This window comes from Crocodylus siamensis, chromosome 13, assembly GCF_052110815.1.
Source record: "Crocodylus siamensis isolate JL-2025a chromosome 13, ASM5211081v1, whole genome shotgun sequence".
NCBI classification, from domain to species: domain Eukaryota; kingdom Metazoa; phylum Chordata; order Crocodylia; family Crocodylidae; genus Crocodylus; species Crocodylus siamensis.
Genome location: NC_143407.1, coordinates 8851260 through 8877141, shown reverse-complemented (window position 1 = coordinate 8877141; position 25882 = coordinate 8851260). Strand labels below are relative to the sequence as shown.

The 25882-nt window shown below is 53.2% G+C and overlaps 1 protein-coding gene across 2 annotated transcripts in view; it reads right to left on the bottom strand.

The window, feature by feature from the left end:
- The window catches only part of DEF6 (DEF6 guanine nucleotide exchange factor), a 32607-nt gene extending 6729 nt beyond the window's left edge, over positions 1-25878 (bottom strand). The window contains exons 1-6 of one of the 2 annotated variants that reach the window (XM_090025170.1): positions 24318-25878; positions 23913-24127; positions 8397-8537; positions 5528-5713; positions 1504-1731; positions 86-232 (exon numbers count right to left, since the gene is read on the bottom strand). In XM_090025170.1, coding sequence (XP_089881296.1) covers positions 86-232; positions 1504-1731; positions 5528-5713; positions 8397-8537; positions 23913-24104 — 894 coding nt within the window. In that variant the 5' untranslated portion in view covers positions 24105-24127; positions 24318-25878. Of the gene's footprint in view, positions 1-85; positions 233-1503; positions 1732-5527; positions 5714-8396; positions 8538-23912; positions 24197-24317 lie in introns of those variants that run through there. The other variant, XM_090025171.1, reaches the window with a different exon arrangement.
- Between the last annotated feature and the right edge of the window lie 4 nt (positions 25879-25882).

Sequence of the window (25882 nt, the reverse complement as noted above, 5' to 3'; positions counted from 1 at the left end):
ACGCTTAGGTATTAGCGATTACCCCCATGAGACAGATGAGCCCAGTCACCCCACAAGACCCCTCCACCAGAGCCTGGGTGCTCACCTCCACACAGCAATGCTTGTCAAGGACGATGCTCCCCTTCTTCTCCTTCCGCTCCTCACTCATGTAGTAAGAAAGGCTGCTTGGCTTTAGTGTGAACCACCGCTCGGACCAGTTTCTCCTCAGCTGGCCCTTCTTCCAGAGGTAACCCTGTAGCCAGAGACAGGCAGGGACTCACAGTCCAGGGGCTGCACCAAGCCTTGCCCCCATCCTGTGAGTTTAATGGAGGGGGCTGTAACTGGCTCCTGCCATGGTTATTTCAGATGCCACACTTCAGCCTGGGCCCAGCTACCAGGTTATTTGCCCTCAGGGCCATCTAGGTGCATCTGCACCCACTAATCTTCCTAGCAGAGGGCCCAGGGGTGCATGCTGGATAAATCTCAGCCACTGTCCCCTGGGGCGTCAGGAGGATGTACACACATGGCCCAGTGTCAGCAGCCAAGAAGCTGTGTGTCCTGGTATGCTAGCCTGCACAGGGAGCTGGGAGGACCAGTCATACCAGTCACATGGGCTCCAGGTCCTGTCCACACAGAGTAAAACACAGCAGTGTGCTGACCTGAGTCTAGGAATACAGGCTTGGCCTCCAGCACGGGCAGCTCCCACATTACGCACTGTGTGCTGCCTGTGGTGGTAATGGCCAGACCCTGTTTAGAGCCAGCAGCTGGCTGCAAACTGTGTTACAAGTGTGAACAGGCTTTTCTCACCCAAAAACCCAATGCCTTCCTGTGCTTCCGAGCAGCCACATGCAGACTTGGGCTTTACAGAGACACTTGGCTACATGTCTAAGACCTCCCAGGATCTCAGACTGTAGGGAAGACAAGAGCTGCTTCCACCCTACAGGTGGGTGAATCAAGGCAGCCTGATGTGGCCCACGTTAGGGAGCAAATGTGACATGAAGACCAGCCCAGAGCTCCCGATTTCCCCATTCCTTGCTTGAAGCCACCAGCATGACCGATGCCTGATTGGATATGCTGGGTGCTGTGTTCCCATATAGCAGTGAGAAGTCCTGGGGCTGGCACCCTTGCCAGACTCGTCCCTGGGGTGTCTCTTGGTGTCTGTTGTGGAACTGGCTTTCCAGAAAGGAGTGGGACAGGGTGAAAAGCCCTCCAGGGGGGCTCTCTGGGCTATTCTTAGGTGACTGTGTCTTTCCTGCTTTGAACTGCCCTTTGTTCTCAGCTGGGTGGGATCACAGTGGGGTTTCTCAGTGCATCACAGCCTCTGCCCTTGCCCATGTGGGGGTGAGAAGAGCAGCAGAGAGAGGGAAGGGCCTTCCCAGGCAAGAGCTCAGTTTTCCTCTAGATGGACACTACACAGACCCACTGCCCAGGTTAGAGTGAGGAGCATTCGCAGCCCGTTTCCACAGGGGTGGGATCCTAAGCCAAGCTCCTCTTGTGTCCCCCAGAGCGCGAGGAGCTCCTTGCCTGCTTGAGCACGTCCTCAATGACCTCCTGATACACCTCTTCGATGGCCATGCTCACAGCCTCCTGCTCGATCCCCCGCAGGAAGCGCCCCGAGTTCACCAGGTCCAGGAACTGCCAGACCGTCAGGCCACCCTGCTGCTGGGGCTCCTGGGAGAGGTAGTCGTCCAGCTCACAGCTGTTCAGCTCCACGTTCATGGCGGTGCAGATCTTCTTCAGCAGATACTCCACCTGCAATCAGGAGAAGTCAGATGCTGGGGGCGGGGGGCAAAGCAGGAGATATTTCCATTTTCTGAGCCCCCAGACCCACCTCTGTTTCCACCCCAGGAACTTCTAGAAAGCAGGAGCCACCGCCATTTCTAATCATTTCCAACCCAGGGCCTCAGAAACTGTGAGGCAACTTGCTTTCTATCCAAGGTACTGAGAAATCCACATTTTCAAACCAGGAACCTCCAGAGATCATGAGGCGCCCCCATTTTTACACAAAGATGCAGGATTATTCCCATTTCCACCACAGGACCTCCTTTTCCACCTCAGGCAGACCTCATTTCCACCCAAAGAAAACCCAAGAATCCTCCCTTTTACTCCAGAATTCCCCAAAACCACTAGTGGCTGTCCCCAAAACTCAAAGCAACCGAATGCCAGGCCAGCGGTTTCAACACTGCCAACTATATCTTTTCACTTAGCACTGCTCTCTGCTGCATTCAGCTTCTCTCAGCAGGCCAGCACAACACAAGGGCCGCTGCAATTTCTGTTTACAGATGTTGCACACGCGGGTAACCCGGTGCACGCACAGGCCTGCATCTCTGCAGACATCAAGCATCCCTTAAGTACATTAAATTCTCCCTCCAAGGACTCCATCATGTTCCCTTCATGCCAGCAGCCCATCCAGAGGCCTGGAGGAGAAGCTTGCACACAGCTGCATGCAGACTCAGGAAGTCAGCACAGCATTTTTTTTGTTTTCTTTGATTTTGACACTCGGTTCAGATTTGGGAAATTTTCTTTAGAACCACAAGGGCAAGCAACTTAAAAAATATAAATACATCAAAAAGTGTAGATTCTGCAAAAACTAAATCTGTCCGGAAGGGGGTGGATAGATCCCTCCAATGTGCCAGGCTTGATCCGTGTCTTTCAATAAATAAAGAAATCAGCTTCAAGCCCAGCTTCGGGAGTTGGGTGCAGTTTATTTGACTGAGTGTTTCTCAGCCACCTCTCACTACCCAGGGGCTGAGCTGGAGCCCGCAGGGGAAGGCAGAGCTCCGTGCCCAGATAACTTTGCTGAAGTCAGTGTGGTTTAACTGTCGGGTAACTAAAGGCAGGATAGCAGCCCAAGTTCCCCTGGCGGGCTGCGCTTTCTGTCCCCTCTACCAGCTTGATGTGAAAGTGGCCAGGGGACACCGGGGTGGGGGGAACCACCCCACCCCCAGTCTGAGGCACTTCAGCAGAAAGCTGATTCAGTGTGTCAAGGCCCGGGGAACAGGAAATACCTCTCTTGGGGAACAGGAAGTGCGGTTGCTGTCAACGCAGCCGTTGCTCCGCTTTGTGCTGATCTAAAGTGGAGATGGAGCAAGAGTGGCAGCCGCACGGTGGGAGCAGATGACAGCTGCCAGCCTGGCCACGAGTGGCCTCACCAGCCCAGAGCATGGGCGAGGGCAGGAGTGGGCTTGGTCCGTCCCTGCGGTGCTGGCGAGGCTGCTGTTAGCTTTAAAGCAAGCATCGTGCCCCCCATCCACCTCCGCCCTCCACTTCTGCTCCCCCGCTTCCTCCCTCCACCAAGGCCTGTGGATTAGAGAACCACCTGATGGAGACTCTAGAACTGCAGCAAGTCACCATAAAAACCTCACTTTCTTCCCACATGCCTTGTGGAATTTAGAGATTACTATTAGCCCTTTCGGCCGAACAACTGTGATTTGCCTCCTTTAACTCTCTGGATGCCGTGGGCAGCTTTCATGCACGCATTTATTAGTCTGGGTCAGAGCACTCCCTCTCTGACTTAAGCTGGGGCCGATGGAGATCCATCACAGCTCTTGCCATTACTAAGGTGCAGCTAAACTGACCAATCACCCCAAACGTTCTGGAAGACCCTCATATTTGGGGTTTGTGTCCCCAAGACATCCCAGAGATAGGACTTTTGCTCCCCACAAATTGGCCCCGGAGGGGTCAGGCAAGGTCCCGCTGAGAAGATGCTGCCTGGCACAGGGCTGACGCAGGCAGGCAGCTTCCCAGGCCCCCAGAGAGGTAGAGTCAGAGGGCAGGGAGGACCTCAAGGGGCACCTAGCTGCCACCCCACAGAGAAGGGACACATTTTCCAGGTGGCCACATTTGACGTGCATGCTTCCCAAGAGAGCTACCAATTTGCCTTAAAGGCAAATGACAGCTCCAGCTGTGGCCTCCTTGCAAAGCTGCACTCGTTAGCTCTGCTGAGAGGTGGAGCCACGTGGCCCAGCCCCGGTGCCGAGTGCTGTCCAACTTCCAGCTCAGCACTGCGTGAATGTGGCTCCGCACCTGCAGCACCACACTACAGCGGCTACACGACTTCTGCTTCAGGAAGTCCACGGTGCCTCTGGGACCGTGTCTTGGATTTTGCTCCCCAAAGGCTTGGTGCAGCCCCTGGGGACCCTCTGTCCTAGCATGCAGGGAGTCAGCTGGTTCAGAGGGTGCAAGAGGGTTTTTTTTGTGAAGTAGCAGCCCCCACTGGGTATGCACTATGGACGTGAAGCAGCTGGTGCCCAGGCGTTGGGAGCTCATCGGGTTCCTGCAGCTTTCAGTGCATTTGCAAGGGGCCTGCTCCTTCACAATCTCTCTGAAAAGTGTGGACACCCCAGGGACGTCCTTGTGAGGCATGCGTGTGCACAGTCAGCCAGCCCCTGGCCTTGGCTTGGTCGGTCTCGGCTGCAAGAGCTCAGAGAGGACCTGAGCCAGGCATGGTCATAGGCTTCAGGCCTCTTCGTTGTCCGCTGGCACCTGTGGCCACTCGCACGTTTCAGGGACACAGCATGGGTGAGACCGGGATGCAGCCGAGGCAGGTGCAATGCGAGCTTCCAGCACCGGCCCCCACCCAGCCTCACATCTTGGCAACAGCTGTGCCCACACCGCACAATCGAGCTGGAGTCAAGAACAAGCGTGAGGCACAGCTGTCCTTGGCCCTTTGCAAGCAGAGCATGATTGAACATGCTTTACCAAGGGAGCTGAGCCCCCGTCAGTGGGAAAAAAAACCCACACTGGATAGCTTATGAAACCCAGCCTCTCGCACTTCCCCAGCTGTCAGGACACCTTCAAGAACCATCACCTGGCTCAGGGCATTTGGCTTTCCCTAGTAGAAGCTGAGCTGTCTCCCCTGGGGACTGGCTGCTCTCCTGCCTCTGCCTCAGCTACTCCCCTTCCTGTCTGAAACCACAGCACTGCCCCACTTCTACCGCCTGCGACAGCAGGGCTTACGGCTAGCCGGCTTTCAGATCCTAAGCAGAGGGCAGTTGTGTAGAGAATGCCACGCACCACTGTCCTCTACAGCTTCACACCATCTCCTTCCAGCTGTCACCGTCTGTCTCACAACTTTTTATCACCGCTGTCCTGATGGTCTAGCCACAGGCCAAGCAGTCCCGGTGACTCAACCCTGCTCTCTCTCTCTAGACCCTAGAAGGAAATTGCATCCCCATGGTTCATTCAGCCCCTGGACTCTCTGCTAGGGCTGTGCAAAGTACCACTTACAGCAGGGAGGAAGGGGGTTGAGAGGTAGGCCTATGCCTCTCCTGATGTGGCTCTGAGACGCAACGCACTCATTTCATGTAGGCCAGCAAAAAGCTGGCAGATGATAGCAAGATTGCTGACCTAGGCCTGAATTAACCTCGTGGCTCCCTCCTGTAACCGCCCATGTCATCATCCCTTGCTGTATGCTGTGAGTCGGAAAGAGATGCTGCTTACTACCTGGCGGTCCAATAGCAAACCTGGCATAATCAGGGTCCCTATCCATGATAGCAAAGCTGGGACCCTTCTTGGGGGTGAAATGGAGAAGACAAGGAACTCCTACCTCATCCGGGACCATGACCAGGGGGTATTTGTCTTCAGAGAGGAAATTAAAGAGACACCAGAGCTTGAAGGCGTCTTGATGGGACACAACGCTGTTCCCATTTCGGTCTGGCTTGTAATTCTTCTTCGCCGTCAAAGTCCAGCAGAGTTCATCGAAATTCTCCTTGACAAAAGCACCTTCCTCCACCTGCAAACAAGCCCCATGAACCAGTGATGGCAGTGCCGCCACACTACAGAGTCCCAAGGATGATACCACAGTGCTCGTCAGCTGGAGGGGAGGGCACTTAGGTCTCCTAGTGCCCCTGTGAAAAGGACGAGTATCATCCCTGCTTCACATGGGGGGAAAGGGAAGCACGGGGAGGGGAAAGCACTGGTCCACAATCTTGCAGTGTGTCACTGGCACAACTGGGAAGAGAACCCAGCAGGAGTCCTGGCTCCTTGTCCACTGCATTCATCACCAAAACACACCAGTTTAAACCCAGAGTCCAGGGCAGTAGGGAGAGTGCTTCCAGCACCGCAGTATCTCAGCCTCGCATCAGAACATCTGCCTTGGAAACCGGCCAAACGCACTTCAGTTCCCCGCTGAGCCCTGAGACTGAGTGATTGCTGCAAAGTACCAAAAGGCAGCACAAACTATATAATAAAGATCTAATATAATATATATTTTGTTATATAGTATAATAAAATATATATAATAAAGACCTCCAGGGAAGGAATTCTACCTGATCTACACATCAAAGAGCTACTCAACAGAGACACCCACAACAGCTCACAGAGACACTCCCATGGACCCAGAGGGAGACAGCTTTCCATCTTCAGCTTCCTCTGTGCAAAAATGAAATTTGTTTCCTACCTACGCGGACATTTTACCATCTTGTACCATCTATACTTTTCCCAGAGCCTGATGAAGGGACTTTGATCCCAAGAGCTTGCAGGAAGGACAATTTTCCTGCAATTTCCCAGTTGGTCTAACAAAAGGTATTTCGGAACCAAGAGTTCCAGTTTTCCGTACAATAAAAATCAGCATTGGGGCGGGGGGGGGACCTCCCATCTTGCTCTCAGGGCCTGGTATGAAGCTGGATGGGGATAATCTTCCCTGTTTTACAGGAGGAGGGAAACTGAGGCAGAGAAAGCACCCAAGGTCCTTCAGCAGGTCAGCAGAAACACCAGAAATACTACTCTCTGGCCCTTTTATCACAGGACTTTGAAAGCCAGGGCTCCTTTACAGCCAGTCAGTTTATTCTGTCACTGATTATTTTAGAAGTGTGACACACATGACTGTGACTTCAGGGCTCGGTCACCACTCACAGCTCTGCAGTTCCTTTTGCTTCAGAAGGGCCCGACAATATTTTGCAAACCGTGTACAGTCAGCCCCAGTGAAATGCGGCCACCTCTGGAGCGAAGCACTGTGTACACATGCCACGCAGCATTCTGCCAAAGGGCAAAGGAGAGGGACATTTCTGGACCACAGGGAAAAAAAAAAAGAAACTTAGTCTATTCAAAATTCCCCCCTTGGGACTTTAGAGGTCATGAAGAAAGCACCTGGGTTTTTTAAAGGTCTCTTTTGAAAGATCCACCCACAGGATGTTCCAGAGACCTCAGTTAATCGCTTATCAAACACTTGGTCCAGGAGGGATAGCAGAATTTGAACCTGTGACCCCATGGATCCTGCACTAGGATGTCTCTTTGTCTGGGCTAATGGTCCCAGGGTAGACCCTTGACTACACTGCTGAGTGGCGTCATCTTCAACTACTGAGCTGTGCTGCGCGCGAGCACCTCTGACACAGGGGCCTGTATTGTGCAAGCAAGCCCTTGCTTGGGGCAGCTAAGAACGGCCCGAGGAACAAGCTCCAGCAACAAGAAAGTGCTGAAAGGGAGGCATATCCTGTCCTGAACAAGCAAGGCACACCCTGTGCCAGAGCACCATACGGAGGGACACTAAACCCACAGGGCCAGATCCTGATGCCTCTCTGCAAGGAGTGACCTACATCCCTAGGCCGGTGGAGTAAAGTGCTGTTCAATCCAGATCATCACAGCCTGTCCTTTAGACACTTAGCTGGGGCCCTTCTTCTTTAAAGAGCACGGTGGAAGAAAGCTGTTAGCAATTTTTCCTCTCCCCACATGCCCAAAGGAAGCAGCTCGTAAAGCATCAAGCTGCAGCGCTTCAGCTTAAGAAACAAAGATGCCTTTGAGCTGCAGAAAAAAAATCAAAAATCAAAACACACAACCCTTGGCCCCACGGCACCAGGTTCTATTTTCATCCTCCTCTTGCTGCTAAAACAGAAACAAGGCAACAATAAAAAAAAATCCCACTAAAGGAAAAGGGGCTGGAATTTCCTGCCAGGTTTTCCACCCTGGGCGATTTTTACCTCCGGGTATCATCACCCTTTCGGAAATACTGACACAGGAGCCTCACCACGCAGAGGCCTGTCTGAGTGGAAGGGATGACTTTGTTTGCAAAAACCTGTCACAAGATTAAAAGCATTTGGCTTGTCTCTAGCATTTTCATTCTTCCAACTTTCCCCGCCCCGGCTGTAAAACATGCATCTTTCCCTCCTGCCCTGGTGGGTGTGTGCGTTATGTCCTCACCTGTGTCTAACCGGAAGGGGACAGGAGTCTGGTTCAGCCCCAGCTCTTTAGCTCTGGCGTGTGGGTCTGGAAGCCCCCAGTTCAAGCCCAGATGGTGACCATCACACCTACAGACCCCTTAATCCCAGTCAAACGATTTCCTTCCCAATGGGAAAATGCATCTAAATCTACCAACAAGGGGTGCTCCTGAGAGGTGACTAGCTGCCTAAAGGAGAGGAAAGGAATTGAATTTCATCCTAGCTGAGCAGCAGCCGGGAACCAGCGAGAGCAAAGGTACTCACCTTGTCCAGGATGTATTTGTTGAGGTACGGCATGTAGCCCTGGCTCGAGACCGGCCCGTCGTCGTCATCCCGGAAATGCTCCTCCAGCGCCACCGGGTCGTGCGGGATGTGAAGTACCGTGTACAGGTTGTGACTGAGCACCTGGCACAGAAAGAAGAACGTGCTCTGCATGGCTTCTGGGCACCGCTCTCTGCGATAAAGAAAGGTGCCCCGCACTGACCCAGGGGGACCTGCCTGCCTGTTCTCGTGTGCCCTGGGCCGAGCTGCTGCGGTGTCTCGGCCCCTATCCCACATTCGTGTCCAAACAACCCTCCAGAAGTCAGGGAGGTGGTACCATGGGGGCAACAAGGGATTCCTGGAAAGCTGCATCCCAATGAAAGAGATACGCTTCAAAGGGGAGGCAGCTCTGGGGCCCATGGCCATTGACTTCCCCATGTAAAGCAGAATACTTTCTACCCCCTGTAGCCAAGGAGGGGACACAAAACCTCAGGGTAAGAAACAAGCTGATACTGAGCTGCTCTTGGCTGGAGCAATTTAGATCTGGTCCCTGAAGGTGTTACTCGTGTTGGGCAGGTGTCATTTGAAATGCAGGTCCAAGGATCGCGTCAAATTTGAGATGTGCTTTCCAGGGCCTCTAGGATGCTACATCAGTGGGATGGAGGAGTGCCTGTGCACACCGCTTTGTGGATAAAAGGTGAGACAGCCTCAAAAGACAGGGACATTCGCTCAGAAATAAAATGCGCTTTGGCTCCATTGGCAGCCACAGGGCATTTGTTTTCCATGAAGCAAGTGTACCAGCAAAAGCAATGCACTGGAGAGGGACAGTCACAGGATGAGTTTCATGCTGGCAGGCAGGAACATCTGCCTCTCTTTCCAGATTCTGCATAAACAGAAGCATTTTCCCCAATCAGCCAGAAATTGGGCACCCCTGGGCTCTGTTTAGTGGGAATTGGAGTGCCAGGGGATGAGTGCCCTGTACTTCTAACCAGACACAAAGCTTAACACAAAATTGAGTGCAAACTCTGCTCAGCCTCTGGCTTCTCAGCCCATGCACTGACTGCACAGTCTCCTCTCCCCTGCTTAGAGGCTGGAGGGACTGGTTGCTTTCTCTTGCAGGTTTGCAAATGCTCCCAAGGGGGTTAGGAGGGGTCTTGGCAAGTAATAGCATCCAGCAGGCAGCACAGAGAGGCAACCGTGACAGCAGGCTGTGCTGCGAGTCCCAGAGGTCAGGGAAAGAGTGAAGCAGCATCTGACAAACTGTGTTGGGATCTACCTAAAATGATGTCTGCATGTGCAGGCATGACTTGGATTTTGCTGAAAGCCCAGGTGGGATCTGTAGGAAATTCCAGCCTGCAAGACACATGTGGGACCTCAAAGGATGGGCTAGGCCAGTCGCAGAATTTGGGCGTGGGAGGGATTGGCAGCTGGCCTTAATGCTTGTATTTTTTTTTTTAAATAAAGGGAAGATAAAATACATCAAAATAAAGAAATACTATTTCAGCCAGCAAGTCACGTTCTGACACGTCAGCAAGCGTAGTGCCACTGGCACATCATGAAAGAATGTCATGTTACATACGCTCAAAAAAACCCCTAAGATAAAATCAAATTTGAGACACCATTTCAAAATTGTAGCAGCCAGAAGCAACACTCTTGTGAACTAAAACATGTGCCAGAAAAGCCTTTTTGCAGGAAATGTCAACATGATTTATTTTCATTCCTGGTCAAAACAAAACTATTTCAAAATAACATTCCCCACAATCTGGGAAATCTTCATTTTAACCAGCTCTGTTGGATTCCTCTGCAAGTGTGCTGGGGGGAGCATGCACCTATGCTGTTTGGGACATAATAAAGAGAAGGGGGTGCTTGTTCATCTGAATACAGGGGTGCTAGCCTCGAGCAACCAGTCATCCTTGGCTTTTTTGCTGAGGCTGTCAACAAAAAGGGTGAATAGCACCAGCAGCAGATGTGCACACATCTGTTTACTGGGGAAGATGGAGTGAGAGCCTGCAAACCCACTTCCCATGACCAGTCCAGCTTGAGATCAGAATTACCACCTAAACCGACAAGACAAGTGAGGAAAGGAGAAACAGAGGCCCAAAAAAGAGGAAGTCACTTGCCCAGGGTCGTGTAGCACCTCAGTAGCAGAGATGGAAGACCCTCCACATCTGCCCACCCAAATATACTGCCACTGCAGCACTGCCCGCCTGCCCCTCGCCTCCCTTGTATTTGCAGCGTGCCAGGCTGAGGCGTGCTGCACTCTCGGCAGGTCGGGCTACACGGACCGGGTGGAATTTTCCTCTCGCTGCGGCTCTTGCCAAACAAATGATCAGTCTGAGGTTACCCCCAGGTGCTTGCAGTCTGTGGCTCCTCTTGCCCAACTGGATTCTTTCTCTCATTCGCCCCATGGATAGATAGGATCATTTTGACTCCACCCAGCATTTAACGGCGGTGCATAAGAGAGCTGCAAATCCTAGCTGGTTGGCTATAATTATATAGCGCACGTACATGCCACAGCTCAGGTCAGGAGAGGGGAGGGATTGCATGAACCCCAGCATCCTGTCTGTCTGTCTCAGTCTGGGCAATTACACCCTGCCAGCCCAGAGATCCAGCATTCAGTAGGGAAGATTCTTCTCTAGCCTATCATCGCCAGGCCACACCACTCCAGAACTAGCTGCATTTTGGTGGTGATGGAAGCAACCTCTCCTACCTAGCCCATGTGTATTACGAGGGGGTAGTGCAATGCTGTGTGTGAAGCACTGTTAGATTTAGAGCCAGTGGGAGGAAGAAAATCACTGACAGCCAGTATTAAGTTTAAGACGCTGTCATGATGGGCGCCAAAGTGAAGATAAGATCGGGGAGAGATTGGAGGGAGGGGGTGGGGGGAGATAGGAGTATCACAAAAATGGAGCTTGCAGCCCCGGGCAGGGGCACAACCTCCCCGATTCCTTTCTGCTTTCCTTTGCTAGGACATGAAGTCCAAACAAAGCTCCAAACAAGCCCTGATGCCCAGAGGATGGTTCCCAGCTCCTCTAGCAGCAGGAGCTGTGCCCTTGGCTCCCCCCACGCTTCTCACCAGGCTGAATTTAAGTTGCTTGTCAGAAACCTTTATCAAACCGCGAGCAGCACGTGATGGGTTCGAGGAGCTTCCTGCCCCTTTGCAAGTGAGCGAGGCCTCCTGCCTGGTAGGCGAGCTCTCCTCCCTGTCTCTACGGTTATGCAAAAGGTCATGTCAGACCCCGATGAGCCAAAAGCCACTGCTATAGTGACAGAAGTTTGCAGCTGGCCCCAAGCCCAGAGAAGGGTAAACTGCCCAGACCCCAAGTGAGCAGTCTCTAGTCAGCCAGTTCTCTCTCCCCCACTCCCTCCTCTCGGCATAGGTCAGGTACCCATTAACAGATGCAGGAATCTTAATTTGAGGACACAGGATGTAGAACATCCTTCCCCCTTTGTCCGTCCAGCCTGGGGCTGGTGACATGTGGGAGCCTTGGTGGTAGAAGCCCAGAAAGACAAGATGACACAGGCCCCCCACTCAGTGACTCGAAAGGCTGCACCCCTTGTGCTGGTCAAATGTAGATGCTGAAGCTTTGGAGCCAGCTTGGCCCTGGGAGAGGAAATTAGTGATGGCGAGTCAGGATATTTCTTATCCTGCCTTATTTTTGTTTGTGCCCTCTGCACTTGCCTGGCCACAACCAGAAAAGTCCCCTTTCCAGAAGCCTTAGCCCAAATGCAATGCCTCGTTTCCAGGAAGCCACTCCAGCCAAAGACTTGACCGCAGCCAGAGAGATGAAGGCAAACAGCAAACTTCTGCATGCAAAACCTTCCCCAAAGAGCCTCGTCACAAAACTGTCTAGCCAGCTTTCCTTCAAAGACTTGGTGCGAACGTTATGCATGCCCCAAGCCACAGAAGCCTGTCAGCTTACATGCAGTGGCACTATCTGACGACTCTTTTCACAGTAACATTCATTATAGCATTTGCTGGAGGGCTTGTTGGAACTTAAATCAATACCCCACCAAACTGAGATCTAGGAGGGGTTGAACCGTACCTGCCCAAATGGATTTTCAGACACAAAAGGGAGTTTTAACAAAACCATTCTTGAAGAATTCTGGAGTTTTTGTCAAAAGAAAATCAGAAACCATGCAAATCCAAAATATTCCCTGTATGAGCTGCAGTCGAGATGCCTGGTAAGAATGGTTCTTGGCTTTCCTCGCATCTCCATTCTCTTCCGTGGGCTGGGCTCGCCAGACGGCCTACAATTCCCCCTTAGCCACCACATCCAGGATGCGGCTGCCTCCATCACCCGTGAAGGTTGGTCAAGGGGCATCATGACAGATGTAGTCCACCCAGGGAGCCTGGTGTCTAGAGAACAGGAACGTGCACACAATTCCTATGAGACACCAAGGCAGAGCATCTCCGAGCTGAAAGACTTTCTGGTTTTCAGCCAACCTGTTTCAGTTTTTTTGAGGTTTCTCCAAGAACTCACATTTTTCAGTGGAAAATGTTGACCTTTGTTTTTTTTAATCAGCATCTCCAAAAGGAGGAACAAGCCTGGTTTCCATCCACCTCTGCTTCTACCTCTACCACACACATCCAATTTGTATTCACGCACTAACTTCTAGCCACGTTTTACCTGCCCTCCCATCCTTTGGTCCTAGAAAGCATCAGTGAAGTTGCCACTGCCCTAAGCTCCAGGACAGGTCCACCCTACCGCCTTTCCAGCAGCCCTGAAACACTGCCTCCCAGAGACAACCTGCTCCGAAACAGGGGGGAGAGCAGAGCCAATGTGTTTGTGAGACACCAAGAAATCATGCCCCGAAGCGAAGCTTGCCAGCCGCCTCCGACTGATCTTACGGACGCACCTTGCCCCTCCCTCCCTAAATTGGCACCTTCTGGAAGATTGATCACATAAGCAGGGGGCGACGAGGGAACGAGAACAAGACGGAACCGGCACAAAGAGGCGATTAGTCACGCTTGCTCCTGGAGCTTCTGCTCCTCTCCCGATAGAGAGACTCAAACAAGCTGAGTTAGCACCCGACGGCCGGGTGCTCTGGTGTCTGAATGCACAACATGCCTGCTATGTAATGCCCCTGGCAGGGATGAGCATCCATCAGACAGAGGACCGGCTCCCTAACTCGTGGCATGCAGAACAAAGCACGCCTGGTGCCATTACGAGAGCAAGGCAGCGCGGAGCCGAAGGCTGGCTCCAGAGTAAGATCAACGGAGATGATCACACCTGCTGTCACCGGGACGTCTCGGAGCACCTTTGAAACGCTAATGCCGCCTCGCAGAGTTATATCGCCACCCCCATGTCATGATCTGCTACTCAGGGTTTCAGACAGCCCCGGTGACTTGCTCAAGATGACACGTCAACTGAGTGGCCGAACGAGGACGAGAGCCCAGGAGTCCTCGCACCCAAGCCCCCCTCTGCTCTATTCCTCCTTTATTTCATGTAAAGAGATGGCTGCTAGGGCCGCAGACTTGCTGGGAAAGAGGCCTGCCTAAGGAAAATGGGACCAGGACAGAGCTGGGAAGAGAGCCCAAGGAGGCCCAGGCTGGAGCTCTCATCACCGGACAACATGCCACACGGTCACGGCACCCTACGGGGCAATGGCAAGGCCTTCTGAAAGGGAAAAAAACCTTGCAGCTGCCAACATGAAGGACACCAAAAAAACAGCAGGAGCACTGCATATTTCTTAAGCTTCAGTCGTACTGCATAAGAGCAGTGGTTTTCCTGACTCAGCCTTTCCTACTAGCATTGGGTGACAAGACACCAGGGCCGGGAGGGACATGGCTAAGCACAGACCTGAAGCACCTCATGCAGGACCTCTAGAAACTCTAGATGTCCAAGGTAGATGAGGCCCATCGGACTCATCCCCCCTGAACCAGTGCAGCATCCCTCCTTTGTGTAACCTCACCACATTGCTCCCAGTATTGGTTTTCAACGGACTCCAAAGACTCCTCTTCCACCCTTCCCTTGGCAGATAAAGGACCTTATGGTCTGCTGCCCCCATCGACACACGTCCTATGTCTTCTCCCCCCTCCGTGTTTGCAAGCCCACACACTCAGCACAGACCAGCTCAGGGACCCAAGTCTGGCCAGGTGCCTCGAGTGGTCTGAGAAGCAGCATGCGTGTGGGCTGAGGTCGGCGGCACGTTCTGTACCAGTCCCAAGCAATGCATGCTCCCCCCTCCAGCCCCACGTTTCTGCCATCACAACTCCCTCTAGAGAGGGGCTGCAAGACACCCTCCAAAAACTGCCCCATGGGGGACACTGAAGCAGATCCTTCCACCCAACACCTGGCAGCAGCTGTGTGAGTTTAGACCCTGGGGAGACCTGCTGATTTTTGGAGCAGCAATACAAAGGAGGGTTTTTTCTTCTTGCTTCCCGCCCAAGCATGGGTTGAATGGCCTGAACAGAGCCCCTCCTCATTCCAGAGCAGTCCCCGGAGGATCCAGCCCATGCAGGCTCGGGCAGAGAAGTGCAGACAGCACAGCTCAGGGCGTGGAAGTTCATTACCTGCTCTTAGCATCTTCTTTCACAGAGCCAGTGCTACCGGGCGCCCAGCCCACCCCTTCCAGCACATGCCAAGTGAGAGCTGCTGAAACGCCGACTCTCATGTCCTTCTGTGACACCGCTTATCCGAGGAACTCGAAGGCGCTTTACAAGCACTCATTCATCCACGAAGCCTCCGCACATTCTGGCAGCACATGCTGGGATTGTTAACCTCTCCGGGTAACTTCTCCGGGTACCTCTGGGAAATCGGGGCGGATGGGTAAAGGGACATGCCCAAGGTGCCAGAGTGAGTCAGTGGCAGAGCCCAGTGTCCTGGCTCCCTGCTACCTCCACCTCTGCAAGGGCTTGATCCTTACTGATTTCAAGACTACATTACACCCTTCTGGCAGTATACCCAGGCCTTCAAATGGGCCTGGATTACTTGGCCTCTCCATTAAGAGCTGCTTTACACCCCTGCTGGAGCACAGTCATGAGGCCTCGGTGGAACCAAGTCAGGCCCTCAGTGTGTGAATGTTCAAACCTGCTCGGCTCTGTTAAACCTCCCCCTCAAGACTGAGATGGGCCCCGCAGGATGGCAGCGGGGAGCCGGCTCCTCCTCCAAGCGCCCAGGTCACCTGCTCTAGACGTGGAGCTGTCCCCTGGGCTGCAGGCGCTCCCGCTGGCTGGCATCGCTGCCAGCACATGGAGCAACGTAAGCAGTGGGGAACACCAAAGCTCATCAGCACCCCCCGACTGAAAGCGCAGCCTGGCCCTCCACTGGGTCCTGCTCACCCAGGCTGTACGAGCAGTGGCAGCCCGGTCTCCTTACAACCCTCCTACGCTTGGGTCAGATTGGCCTCTAGCTGAGCAGGCTGCACTGCCCTCCCAGCCCACAGCCTCCATCCCCGTCACTCCCTTCAGCCAACGTCCCCGGGGAGTCAGTCCAAGGTTTCCCCATCCTCACCCCTCTCCTTCTCCACAGCTTGTATTCAGCCCTAGGAGAGAGCAGCTCTCTTTTTTCTTTTTTTTTTTCCAAAAATTTTTATTTCTATAAGTCAATGCAGCTCTTCTGACGCCAGTCCCTTCCCCGGCCTCCTCTGCACAGGGCCACAGAAACGCAGCCCGTGTGCCCCGGCTGTCACTTCCCTCATCTGCGGCGAGCTGGCCTCGTTTCCCAGCTGAATGTGGAATTCTAATCGGCTTCGGGGTGGCTGGGAGCTCAGGCGCTGCCTCCGGCGCCAGCTCCAGCCGGGGGTGGAATATTTAATGCCAGCCCCTTTCTTCTCCCTGGTTGGAGATGCCCGGGGGCCAATCCTGGGCTTTGTAATGACCTTTCAGGCTCCAAGCTGGAGGCTGGTCTGGCATGCTAAGAGGCGCCCCTTGCTGCCTAACTAGTGGGACCAGGGCCTGGGAGACTTAAACTGCAGCTCGCTAGGGAGGAAGGTAGAGAGCAGCTAAAGCAAGAGATGGGTTCTGAGTTCTGGCTTTGTGCAAGAGTTTGGGATGAGCCAGTTCTCTGCTGTGGGCCTCCGTTTCCAACTGTGAAATGGGGCTAATAGCGAAGGAAAGGATGGAGTTCAGCAAACTAGCATTTGCAAGGGGCTCTGAGACCATCATCTGAAAGTCATCTGGGATGGGTGAGGTCTACTAGCACCCCTCTGTCTTGCCCGGACTGCTGTGCCTCCGCTTACCACTATATGCAATGCCAACACATCTACTTCCTACGCAGGGAGCTCAGACCTTTCTCCTTTAAAAACCAAAGCACTACAGGGTTCATTGGAGCCAGACAAGGGATTTGCCCCACTGGAATCTGCCTGACTTTTGGATGAGAGCAGGCATCTGGGGCGTGCAACTCTCAACAGCAACCCGGGGTGGCGGTAGTGGTGGTGCGGGGAGGATGGGACACTGTGCAGGGTCTGCTGCCTTCCCCAGACCCTACAAGCACCCCGCATGCCGCTGCCTGCCTTTGCTTCCGGTGCCTCTGGGCACTGTCCTTTCCTTCATGCTTCCGATCGTCACTGCATCCTAGGACAGGTGGCCGGGTGGTCTCTGTCCTCTCTCCACATCTGACCGCAACCACCCGTGGCCGACCCACCTCTGACCATGCCTCGTGTCCTGCAGCAGCTCCACCTGCTCTTAGAGCAGAAATTAGCTCAAAAAAGGCTATATCTACCCAAGCAGCAGCATGAGAAGCAAGGAGCCAGGCCCTGCCCTTACAGGAAAAACTCAGACCCAGGAAAGAAAATGTGACCTGATCTCCTTAGCACTTCCTCCCCATCATCGCAGCATGGGCGGGGGTTCTCCCCACACACAGGAACTAACTGGGGTTTGACCTAGCACACATGCTGCCACTGGGATCCCAGCATAGGCCTGGCTGTAAAACACAATGAGGCTATCAATAGGCTCACCATACGGAAATCCAGGACCCTGCCTCCCCACCCCCACAAGTGGGCAGGGGCAGGACCGCATGCCGGGCAGGCAGCGGTGCCCACCAGCAAAACTGCCCCTGGAGCACATGTAGTCAGACAATCCCCATAAGAGCAACGGCTACTTAAGAGCAACACTCCCACGCCACTACTAACAGGTGTCAGCTACAGTAACAACACCCACTCCCCTTTGTACTTCTGCACCCTCCTTCCTTCTGGGCCCAGCAGTGCCCTTTATGTCCTGTTTGCCCTGCCTATGTTTCTATGCCAGGCCACTTCTCTATTTTTGACACACGAGGCTGTTCCCTCTCTCCGTTCTGTGTAGCCAGCCCAACCAACTGCTGCACTTCCCATTGCAAGCTCTCTGCAGAGCTCCACACCGTGCTGACATCACATCATTAACGACGACACAGGACCCTGGAGCATGCCCCTGCTCACCGGGACGCACCTAACCCACACACCTCTGCAATGCCAGAGCATGGCACTGCACTGAGGGCCTTGGAGAGATGAAGAATTGCCCATTGTTCTCCCTTTATCTGCCAACTTAACAAGGACCAGCATTAACGGGTGTCTTGAGACGCGTGAAGAGCCATCTTCGGACGAACAAAGCTGCTGCTGTATCCTCTGTCCTCCATCAGTCCGTGTTCTTTTAAATTACTAGTTGCAGGTGCACAGAGAGAGTAAGTAGCAGTAACAGGAGCCATGGTGCTGTGATTAAAGCACAGGCAAGAACCATGTTATTTTTCCAGGCTCTGCCACCAGTGCCATGTGCAACTGTGAGCAAGGCTCTGAAGTCCCATCTACGCAGCCAAGTTGCGCACACGTCACTAAAACTGGGCCCCCTCTTTGCTTGTAGGAGACGGGAGAGATTTTCCCCTTGCTTTGCAGCTGCGGGATATGAGATGGGTTGGAGTGGACAATGCTCTGGACCCTTTTGGACTAATGGTTGCCTGCAAACGTGGGGATTGGACTAAAAGCCCAAGAAGCCCCTTGGTGTCCCATCTTCCTATTTACGTTATCTGTATTGTGGTCATGGGTCCTGGATATGACGGCAAACTGCATCCGACTGGAGGGCCTGGTGGCAACCTGGTGGGGCTAGTCATGATGGGGTAGCGCCTATAAAATACCAGAATAAAGTGAATATAGGGTGCCTCAAAAACGCCTAGCCCCCACTGCCTTGGTTGGAGAAAAGCTAAGGGACATCACCCAGACAGAAATACGCACTTGCTGAGGCATCAGGCAGTCAGCAGTTTGTATCTGTTGCTCTCTGGCAGAAGCTACAACCATTGAGGCACTGAATGTCTGGATTTGGTCTGGTTTTGGGTCTTGTCTCAGTGGTTTAAAGGGGGGGTGTAGGTCTTGGTTGTAGGGCTCCGCACAAGTGGATTCATCAGACATCTTGATCCAGAGGATCGACGGGCACCCCATTCACATTTCAGGTCTCCAGTGCGCTAGGGGCTGTACAGCCAACAGAGAGACAGCGTCTGCCTCGGACAGCTTACTCACAACCAGGCTGTCTGCTCGCAAGCGTTTTGATGCCACTTTGATTACATCGGCCTAGCTAAAATAATACAACCCCTCTGGCGTGCGCATCATATAAACTGGCATACCTTGTATCCAGGAAGAGGAATAGGCTATCCCACTGTAAGGCATCTTCTGATGGGTAGCACCACATCCACGCTAGCAGCTATGTGGCTCTGTGTCGATAAAACCTCATGCTTCTAACTCATAATTAGCCCACTACCAACAGGTGCAACCTCCCCCAGCATAGAGACTCCATTTAAGGAGACCAACACGAGCTAAACTGATAAAAGCCAGGTCTACGCTGAGTTGAGACTCCCTGGGTGCAGACATATAAAGAGCTCAACCCAAAGAGGTAGTGGGCAGGGGCTTATTGCACATCAGCTGCCCATGTGCACACTCTTATCTCACAGTAAATGGAAGCTACACACAGTGTAACTTATTCCTTTTTCAGTAAGAGTTGAGCTACCACGCTTGAGCCTCTATTACCGTGGGGCAAGGGTGTACATGGACAGTTACCACGCAGCAGCAGGTGAGTCGTGGTGAAGTGTTGCCCCTTTTAACTCCAGGATGATTTGTTGGTCTGTCCACGCCCCCCTACAAAGGTCTATCCTGGTTTATCACCATCAGTTGGAAAATCAGCCCTGTTAGCTCAATTGGTGTGATGGCAGTGATGATTTCACTGCAGAAATCAGTAGGGTTGAAGGGCCCCTGCACAGGAGCAGTCACACGGCAAAGCTCTGAGTTAAGGGTGTTCTCCGCACTGGGCATAATATCCCCATGGTTCACGGCATGGCAGTAAGCGGAGTTAGTCTAGGATTGCTTTCCAGTCAACTGTGGGAGAATGTGTCTCTCCTTATGGGCCTGTGGAGGGAATTGTAGAAAAGCACTGGGGCGCTAGCCCAGCTCAAGTGACTTAGCCTGCATGCTCCCTGCTAAACAAATAGGGAGACCCTCGTGGGCCAACTGGCTCAAATGAAAGCACCACCAAACTCAGGGGAGAGGGTTTTCTGGACTGATGATTTAGGATGGGGAACAGGGGATAAGAGCAAACTCTCCTGAGAAGAGCCTGGCGTAACTGCAATGAACACATCCCCTGCATATGCAGGGAAGGATTTAGGAGCCAGCAGGAGTTAGGAATCCAAATCCCTTCGACATCTTGATACCAAACTACCTTTGGCCACTCCAAAAATCCAGACTCCTGATGTCGATAGGTTCTGAAAGCACCTAGTGTCTCTCAGGAAGACTACTGCTTAAAGATAAGCTGGAAACAAAACAACAGGGAGGAAATGAACCTCCAAGAAAAGAAGAACCTACTTTTCAGGCAGGTGCTTTTAGGTTAGAAAGGGGGGTAGGTTGTAGCCATACTGGTAAGGACAGAGGCAGACCCGAAAGCTTGCAAAGAAGAATTTGTCCAACTATTCGAGTTGATCCAATAAAAGAGAGCGGATTTACCCAAAGAGCCTTGCCTGCCTTTAGGTTAGAAAAGCAGAGGAGAGGGGCCTGCATCCAAGCAGTATGGTCCTGAGTGACCGCGAGGCCTCAGTGAGGCATTACAGACAAAACCACACGAACAGCTTTGCAGCCTGGGGACGAGCCAACTATTTTCTTCCAGGGCCTCGTGGGCCAGGTGAGCTCAGGGCCCAGGTTTCAGAAGTGTGGAGAACCCAGAACTCCCAACAGTGTTGCAGGAGCTGCAGGCGCTCAGCCCCTCAAAACCAGGCCCTTACAGTCTCCAGTAGTGAAAGTAATTAAGCATTTACCCTCCCTGGGTCTCTCTGAATCCAGCCATCCCCTCCACCAGGGCTACCTTTGCCCTTTTCTTGATCTTTCCCTGTGCTCACAAAGGGTTTAGTAATAACCAGAAGCCCTTTCCCGACATAAACCCTTTAATTCCCCAGTAAAAAGCATCTCTTTTGGTCTCTCCCCTGGCCACTGGCTGTAGGAGGTTAAGAAAAGCTTAGCAGAAGAGCAAGCACGAGGGCAAGCACAATGTATAATACTCCCATGCTTTGCTGTTCACGTGGCCTACCCCACCTGTGCCACCAAGGGCTCTGCGCAAACACGAATGGCACCTCAGCACCCCGGGGAGACAGGAGATAATGCTCCCACCTGTCTAGAGATGGGAACAGAGGCACAGCAACGGTAACGACATATGGATGGGATCATGCCACGTCTGCCCCCAGCGCTCCCGACTCACAGGTTGCGCCCACGAGACTGTCTCCCCTTCGTGGATGACTATCATCAGTAACTTGATGGCTTCCCACATCCTTGCTGCCACACACTGGTAGGAAGGAAAGCAACACAGCCACTACTAAATATACATGTCCAATCAGTTTAAAAAGAGTTCAGCGCCCAAGACCCACAATACGTGTGGCACTGCCGGGCTGAGCCAGGTACACGAGCGATTGCAGTTGCTGTCAGTGCTGTTTGACAGCAGAGGCTTGCCTTCTTTTGTTCGAGACCCTTCCTGTAGCAACATGCCAGGCTGCAAGAGCTGACTAACAGTCGTAAGACAACAACACAGGAAGCCTGCAATGACGTGTTGAGATCTCCAACCCCGAGCTTCACGGACTCGCCCATTTCTGACAGCAGCAGGTAGGCTTGCATGGGACAGAGGCCTATGCAGTGAGTGACAAACAATCCTTTGTACCAGAGGGGGCTGGTGATCACACCTTGCCCTGCCTAGGGTTCGGGCGAGACCCTGACAGCTCTGGGTTTCACTGTGGAACTAATGCACATAGCCATTTTCAACACAGGACAGAGCATGCCCAGTGCGGGAAGGGCGAGGCGCAAACGTCCCCTCCCCCTCGCTACCGAAGCAGTGGAAATAGTGGTTTGAGAGGCAGAGGGTTGGGGTGGGAGCTCTGAGCAGCAATTTCATACCAAGCCCTCTTGGGGCTGCAGTGCAGATCAATGGCCTAGCTGACAAAAACGGGGCTCTCGTCCCCTGCCCACCCCAAACCCTGCCCTCCAGCCCTGTGCAGGCTTTCTGGGGGTTTCAGCCTGAAGCCTCGGCAGCAGCCCTAAAGAACCTAGACTCAAATCCAACCTCAAGCGATACCAAGGCCTCCAGAGTGAGACTGTGCAGCAAGATCTCCCCCTGCACATTGAATTCGGGGCCAAACTGAGCAGGGATACAGAGAGATGCCTGGCGGCATTTTTAGAAGGGCCTAAGGTTAGGTGCAGTAACTCCCCTCAGCAGCCATTGGAGTAGGTCCCTAACTCAACCGAGCGCTATGCTCGCGCAGGGAAGTTTGGTGGCTGCTCCTATGGACTGGCAATGGGAGGGGAAACCTGCTCAGACTTGCTTGCCAACCTCATCAGAAGCCTCTTCGCGCAGGGGTGGGGGGGGGGGCACCCAGACACCTTTGTAAATCCAGCCCTAAATTAATCCTGCAGAGGATGCATCTGGCCGGATACAGTCCGAGTCAGGCAGGAGCAACTGGGCCCTCCCGGCAAAGAAGAATAATGAAGTGCTCCATAGTGCCCGAGAGCACAGGTAGGTCTCTAAAAGGCACAAGGAGCAGGTCCATCAGGGAACGCGGTGCTAGTTTTACAGCCCCCGCCCTGGAAAGGGCTAATTGCTGAACATTGCTTTGCATGTCTACGTGCCCAGCTGGATCCCATCTTACCGAACGCTGAGCCAACAAGCTCGCCCAGCCCTCCTGCCTCCATCAGGCGCGGGCTGCATTTCCATCTGCCATCGTGGCTTGATTTGCTCCTCGCCTTGCCTCCCCATTGCAGCACCCTCAGGGAGCTAGCAGACAGGGGGACTTAGCTCGGCCACCGCTTCCTCAGAGACATTTCAGAGCAGCTAGTCTTTCAACTGATTCACCGGGCACACGCGGCGGTGGGATTGGCCCCTAGACAGCGGCAGCTACAGGTTTCTTAGAAGCACGCTGGCCACCCTATACGAGTCCTCTGCCGAGACAGCAGCACAGCACCAAGAGCTCAGCCCTGCATTCCTCCCTCAGCCCCTTACGCAAGCCAGACTAGTACAGGCAGCAAAACATGGCCCAGAAGAACAGAGATCTTTTCCCTGCTGTTGTGCTGGTGGACAAATCAGCCCTAAGATGGAGAAGTAATCACGTAAGGAGACCATCTAAGGTCTGTGTTAATCCGAGGCCAGGCAGAAGGTGGGGCCGGATGGCACCTCCGAGACTAACAGCCTTCTGTCGTCTGCGGAGGCCATCTAAGGTTTGCCTCTTCACACACATGAATTGCTCCATTTCCCAATTTGTCGCACGTGCTGGCAGGGCTTCTGCGGCAACATTTTACGCTGTGTTTACACCCAAGGCTGAATCTCTTCTGAACAAACAAGTTCGTCCGACTCAAATTCCAGTGGCCAAAGCATCACCGGCCGCTACTTTTGAAGCCAAACCGGAGGATGGAAAAACCTGCCAGGCTTGTCGGAGCAAAGGGAAACCTTTTTGGCTGTTACTTGATATCACAGGGTGGAAGAAACATTTTAGTTTGAAAAAAAAGAAAAAAAGAGGTGCAGAACACTAAGGCTCATATTTTATACTTCTGCAAAGCTGCTACGTTCTGATCAGAATTAAAAAAGACGTTATTTTTGGCCAAACCATGCAGGAGATGCATTTTTAAAAACGCTCTTCCTCTCAACCGAGGGGCCGACATGCAACAGGAAGGAGATGGGAGCCGCGCGTGTTAAAAAGAGAAAGGAAAAAAATGGAGATTGGGTTTTTACCTGAGGGGAAGCTGCGGGGCTGGGGGAGAAATGGCAAAACATCTAAAACATTAGATTCCCACCCAAAAAAAATAATTCCTTTCAAGCCACACTTTTTGGCTAAGTCTCCACTGCTTCCCACCCCCCGCCCTTGAGGAACACGAAGCAAAGCCAGAGAACATGAATGCACCAGGATGCTGCTAACTGCGCAGGACGGTGCAGCCACTTGTTCGCGGCATTGAGCCCCAGGCAGCTGCAAAGCAGCATCGAGTCCTGCTTCACGCCTCGCCACGCATCTGTGCGACCCGGGGGGCGGCTGGAGAGTGCATCAAAGCCGAACCACCCCAAAACCCCCGCCCTTCTGCTTTCCCGTTGCAAGTGGTACTCACTTTTAGCTGCGACTTGGACACTTTGCCACTCTTCTCCACATCCAGGGCGGTGAAGGCGTACCAGATGGATTTTAAAAGCTCTGCTCGCAGGTCCATGGCTAGAGGCACTGATGACAGAGGCTGTTCTGTCAACGGCGAGGATCCGGTTTCAGGAAACAGACTCCCTCGCTTCAACAGTCCCCAGCGAGCCATGGGGAGAGGAGCAGGAGCGCCACCTGCCTCGAAGACACAGGTCCCGCAGTGCCACCCAGAGACTGGCACCCTGGGGCCCACTCATCTTGCACTCATAGGGCATTCCTGCTGCCAGGCATGCCCCTGCAGCCACCCCCTCCCTCTGACCTCCCCCCTCTCCCAGGCTGAAGGCATGTAAGAGCTGAGCACCCAGGATTTAGAAGTGAAGCGCACCTACTGTTCCCTCTGCACATGCTCAAGGCACCGTGCAAGCCAGTCCCTGCTCCCAGCTCCGCAAGTCTCTGAACTCTCTCGCCTGTTTGATGCTGGAAAGGGGCCCGGAGCAGGCCTCACCGTTTTCCGTGCTCCTAAAACCGCGACATATCGCTCCGCTCCTAACCTCTGCAAGGCGGGTAGCCTCGGTGCACCCGTGAAGGGGAAACATGTGCAAAAGGTCTGAGAAATGGAGGCTTGGGCTCCTTTTGAAAGCAGCACAAAACTGGGACTCACAAGGGAGCTGTCAAGGTGTCACGACCCTCTGGAAACCAAATTCCCTGCCGGCCCCAGCCGGGAGACTGGGGGCTTTCTTGCAAGCCTTGTATCCAAAACACAGGAAGAAATCCCCGTTGTCCCTTCCTGGGTAGTTGGAGGGGCTCCCTGCTCTCAGGTCTTAAATGCACAGGACACTTCATTCCAGCAACAGCACAGGCCAGTGTCACCCAGGCCACCTTACCCTTGGCACTCGGCCTTCTCCCCCCAGCTCAGACAGTGGTGGCAGAAAGTGTTGGGGGGGGTCGCTGTCCGACTTGTGGGCAGCTACTGGCACTTTTGGGGACTGCAAGTGCGTCCTTTCTTGAAGAAACATTTTCCTTTTGCAGCTTCAAACTGAGACTTGCAATCATTCAGGGGGCTGCACATACAGCAGAGGAAAGGAAGGAGCGAGTGTAGTATAGTACATGCCAGCATACCTCCAGCTGGGGTCACCTAGGCTAGAGGCTCTGTGTGGACTCTGGTAGCTAGCACATGTTTGAACCCATGTTTTCACTGCTACTGTTACCCATGCTAGTTGGATAAAGACAGCACAGGGCTGTGGACACTATGCAACAAGCAAACTCTCCAAGACAGACCAGTGACAGTGATGACCTCCTAAAACCAGGACTGGTAGAGCTCTCGGGAGAATTATGGCTTGATGGACGGTCATGGGACCGGCCTAAGACTCACGGTTTCTATTCTTGGGAAGGCCAGTGGGGAAGGTTTAGAAGCCAGCAACACTTGCCTTGTGTCCACACCCCTCCTGCTCACTGCTATTAATAACCACCACCTTGGTGTGGCTTCCTGACCATCTTGGCTAAGTCACTTTATCTCCTCTTAAAGCTCAGTTCCTCCAGCCGGAAAATTTAGCTCTACCTCAGTGCATTGTGAAGGATAGACTTGATCAGTGAGGAACTACAATGACCAGGACCATGCCCGCTGCGGGAGACAGAAAACAAATGAATGGGTACAAGGCAGGGTATCATCAGAGGGGGGGAACACAAATTTCTGTTATGGAGGTGGCAGGGGGAAGAGAAGTGTAACAGTTTCAGTCCAAGGACAGGGACAGAAAATGAGGTTCAGCACCCTAGGGAAGAGACTTTTCCCGTCTCCAACTAGACCTGCCCAGACTTAGATGCTAAGAGCACACTGAGTGGCTCATGGGATGCTCGGGCAGGGCTGTCCAGCTGCGTGTACCCACCCGCATTCACATCCCCTAGTGCTGAGGCCCTGGCACATTGGTCAGTGCCTCAGCAGTCTGGAGACCT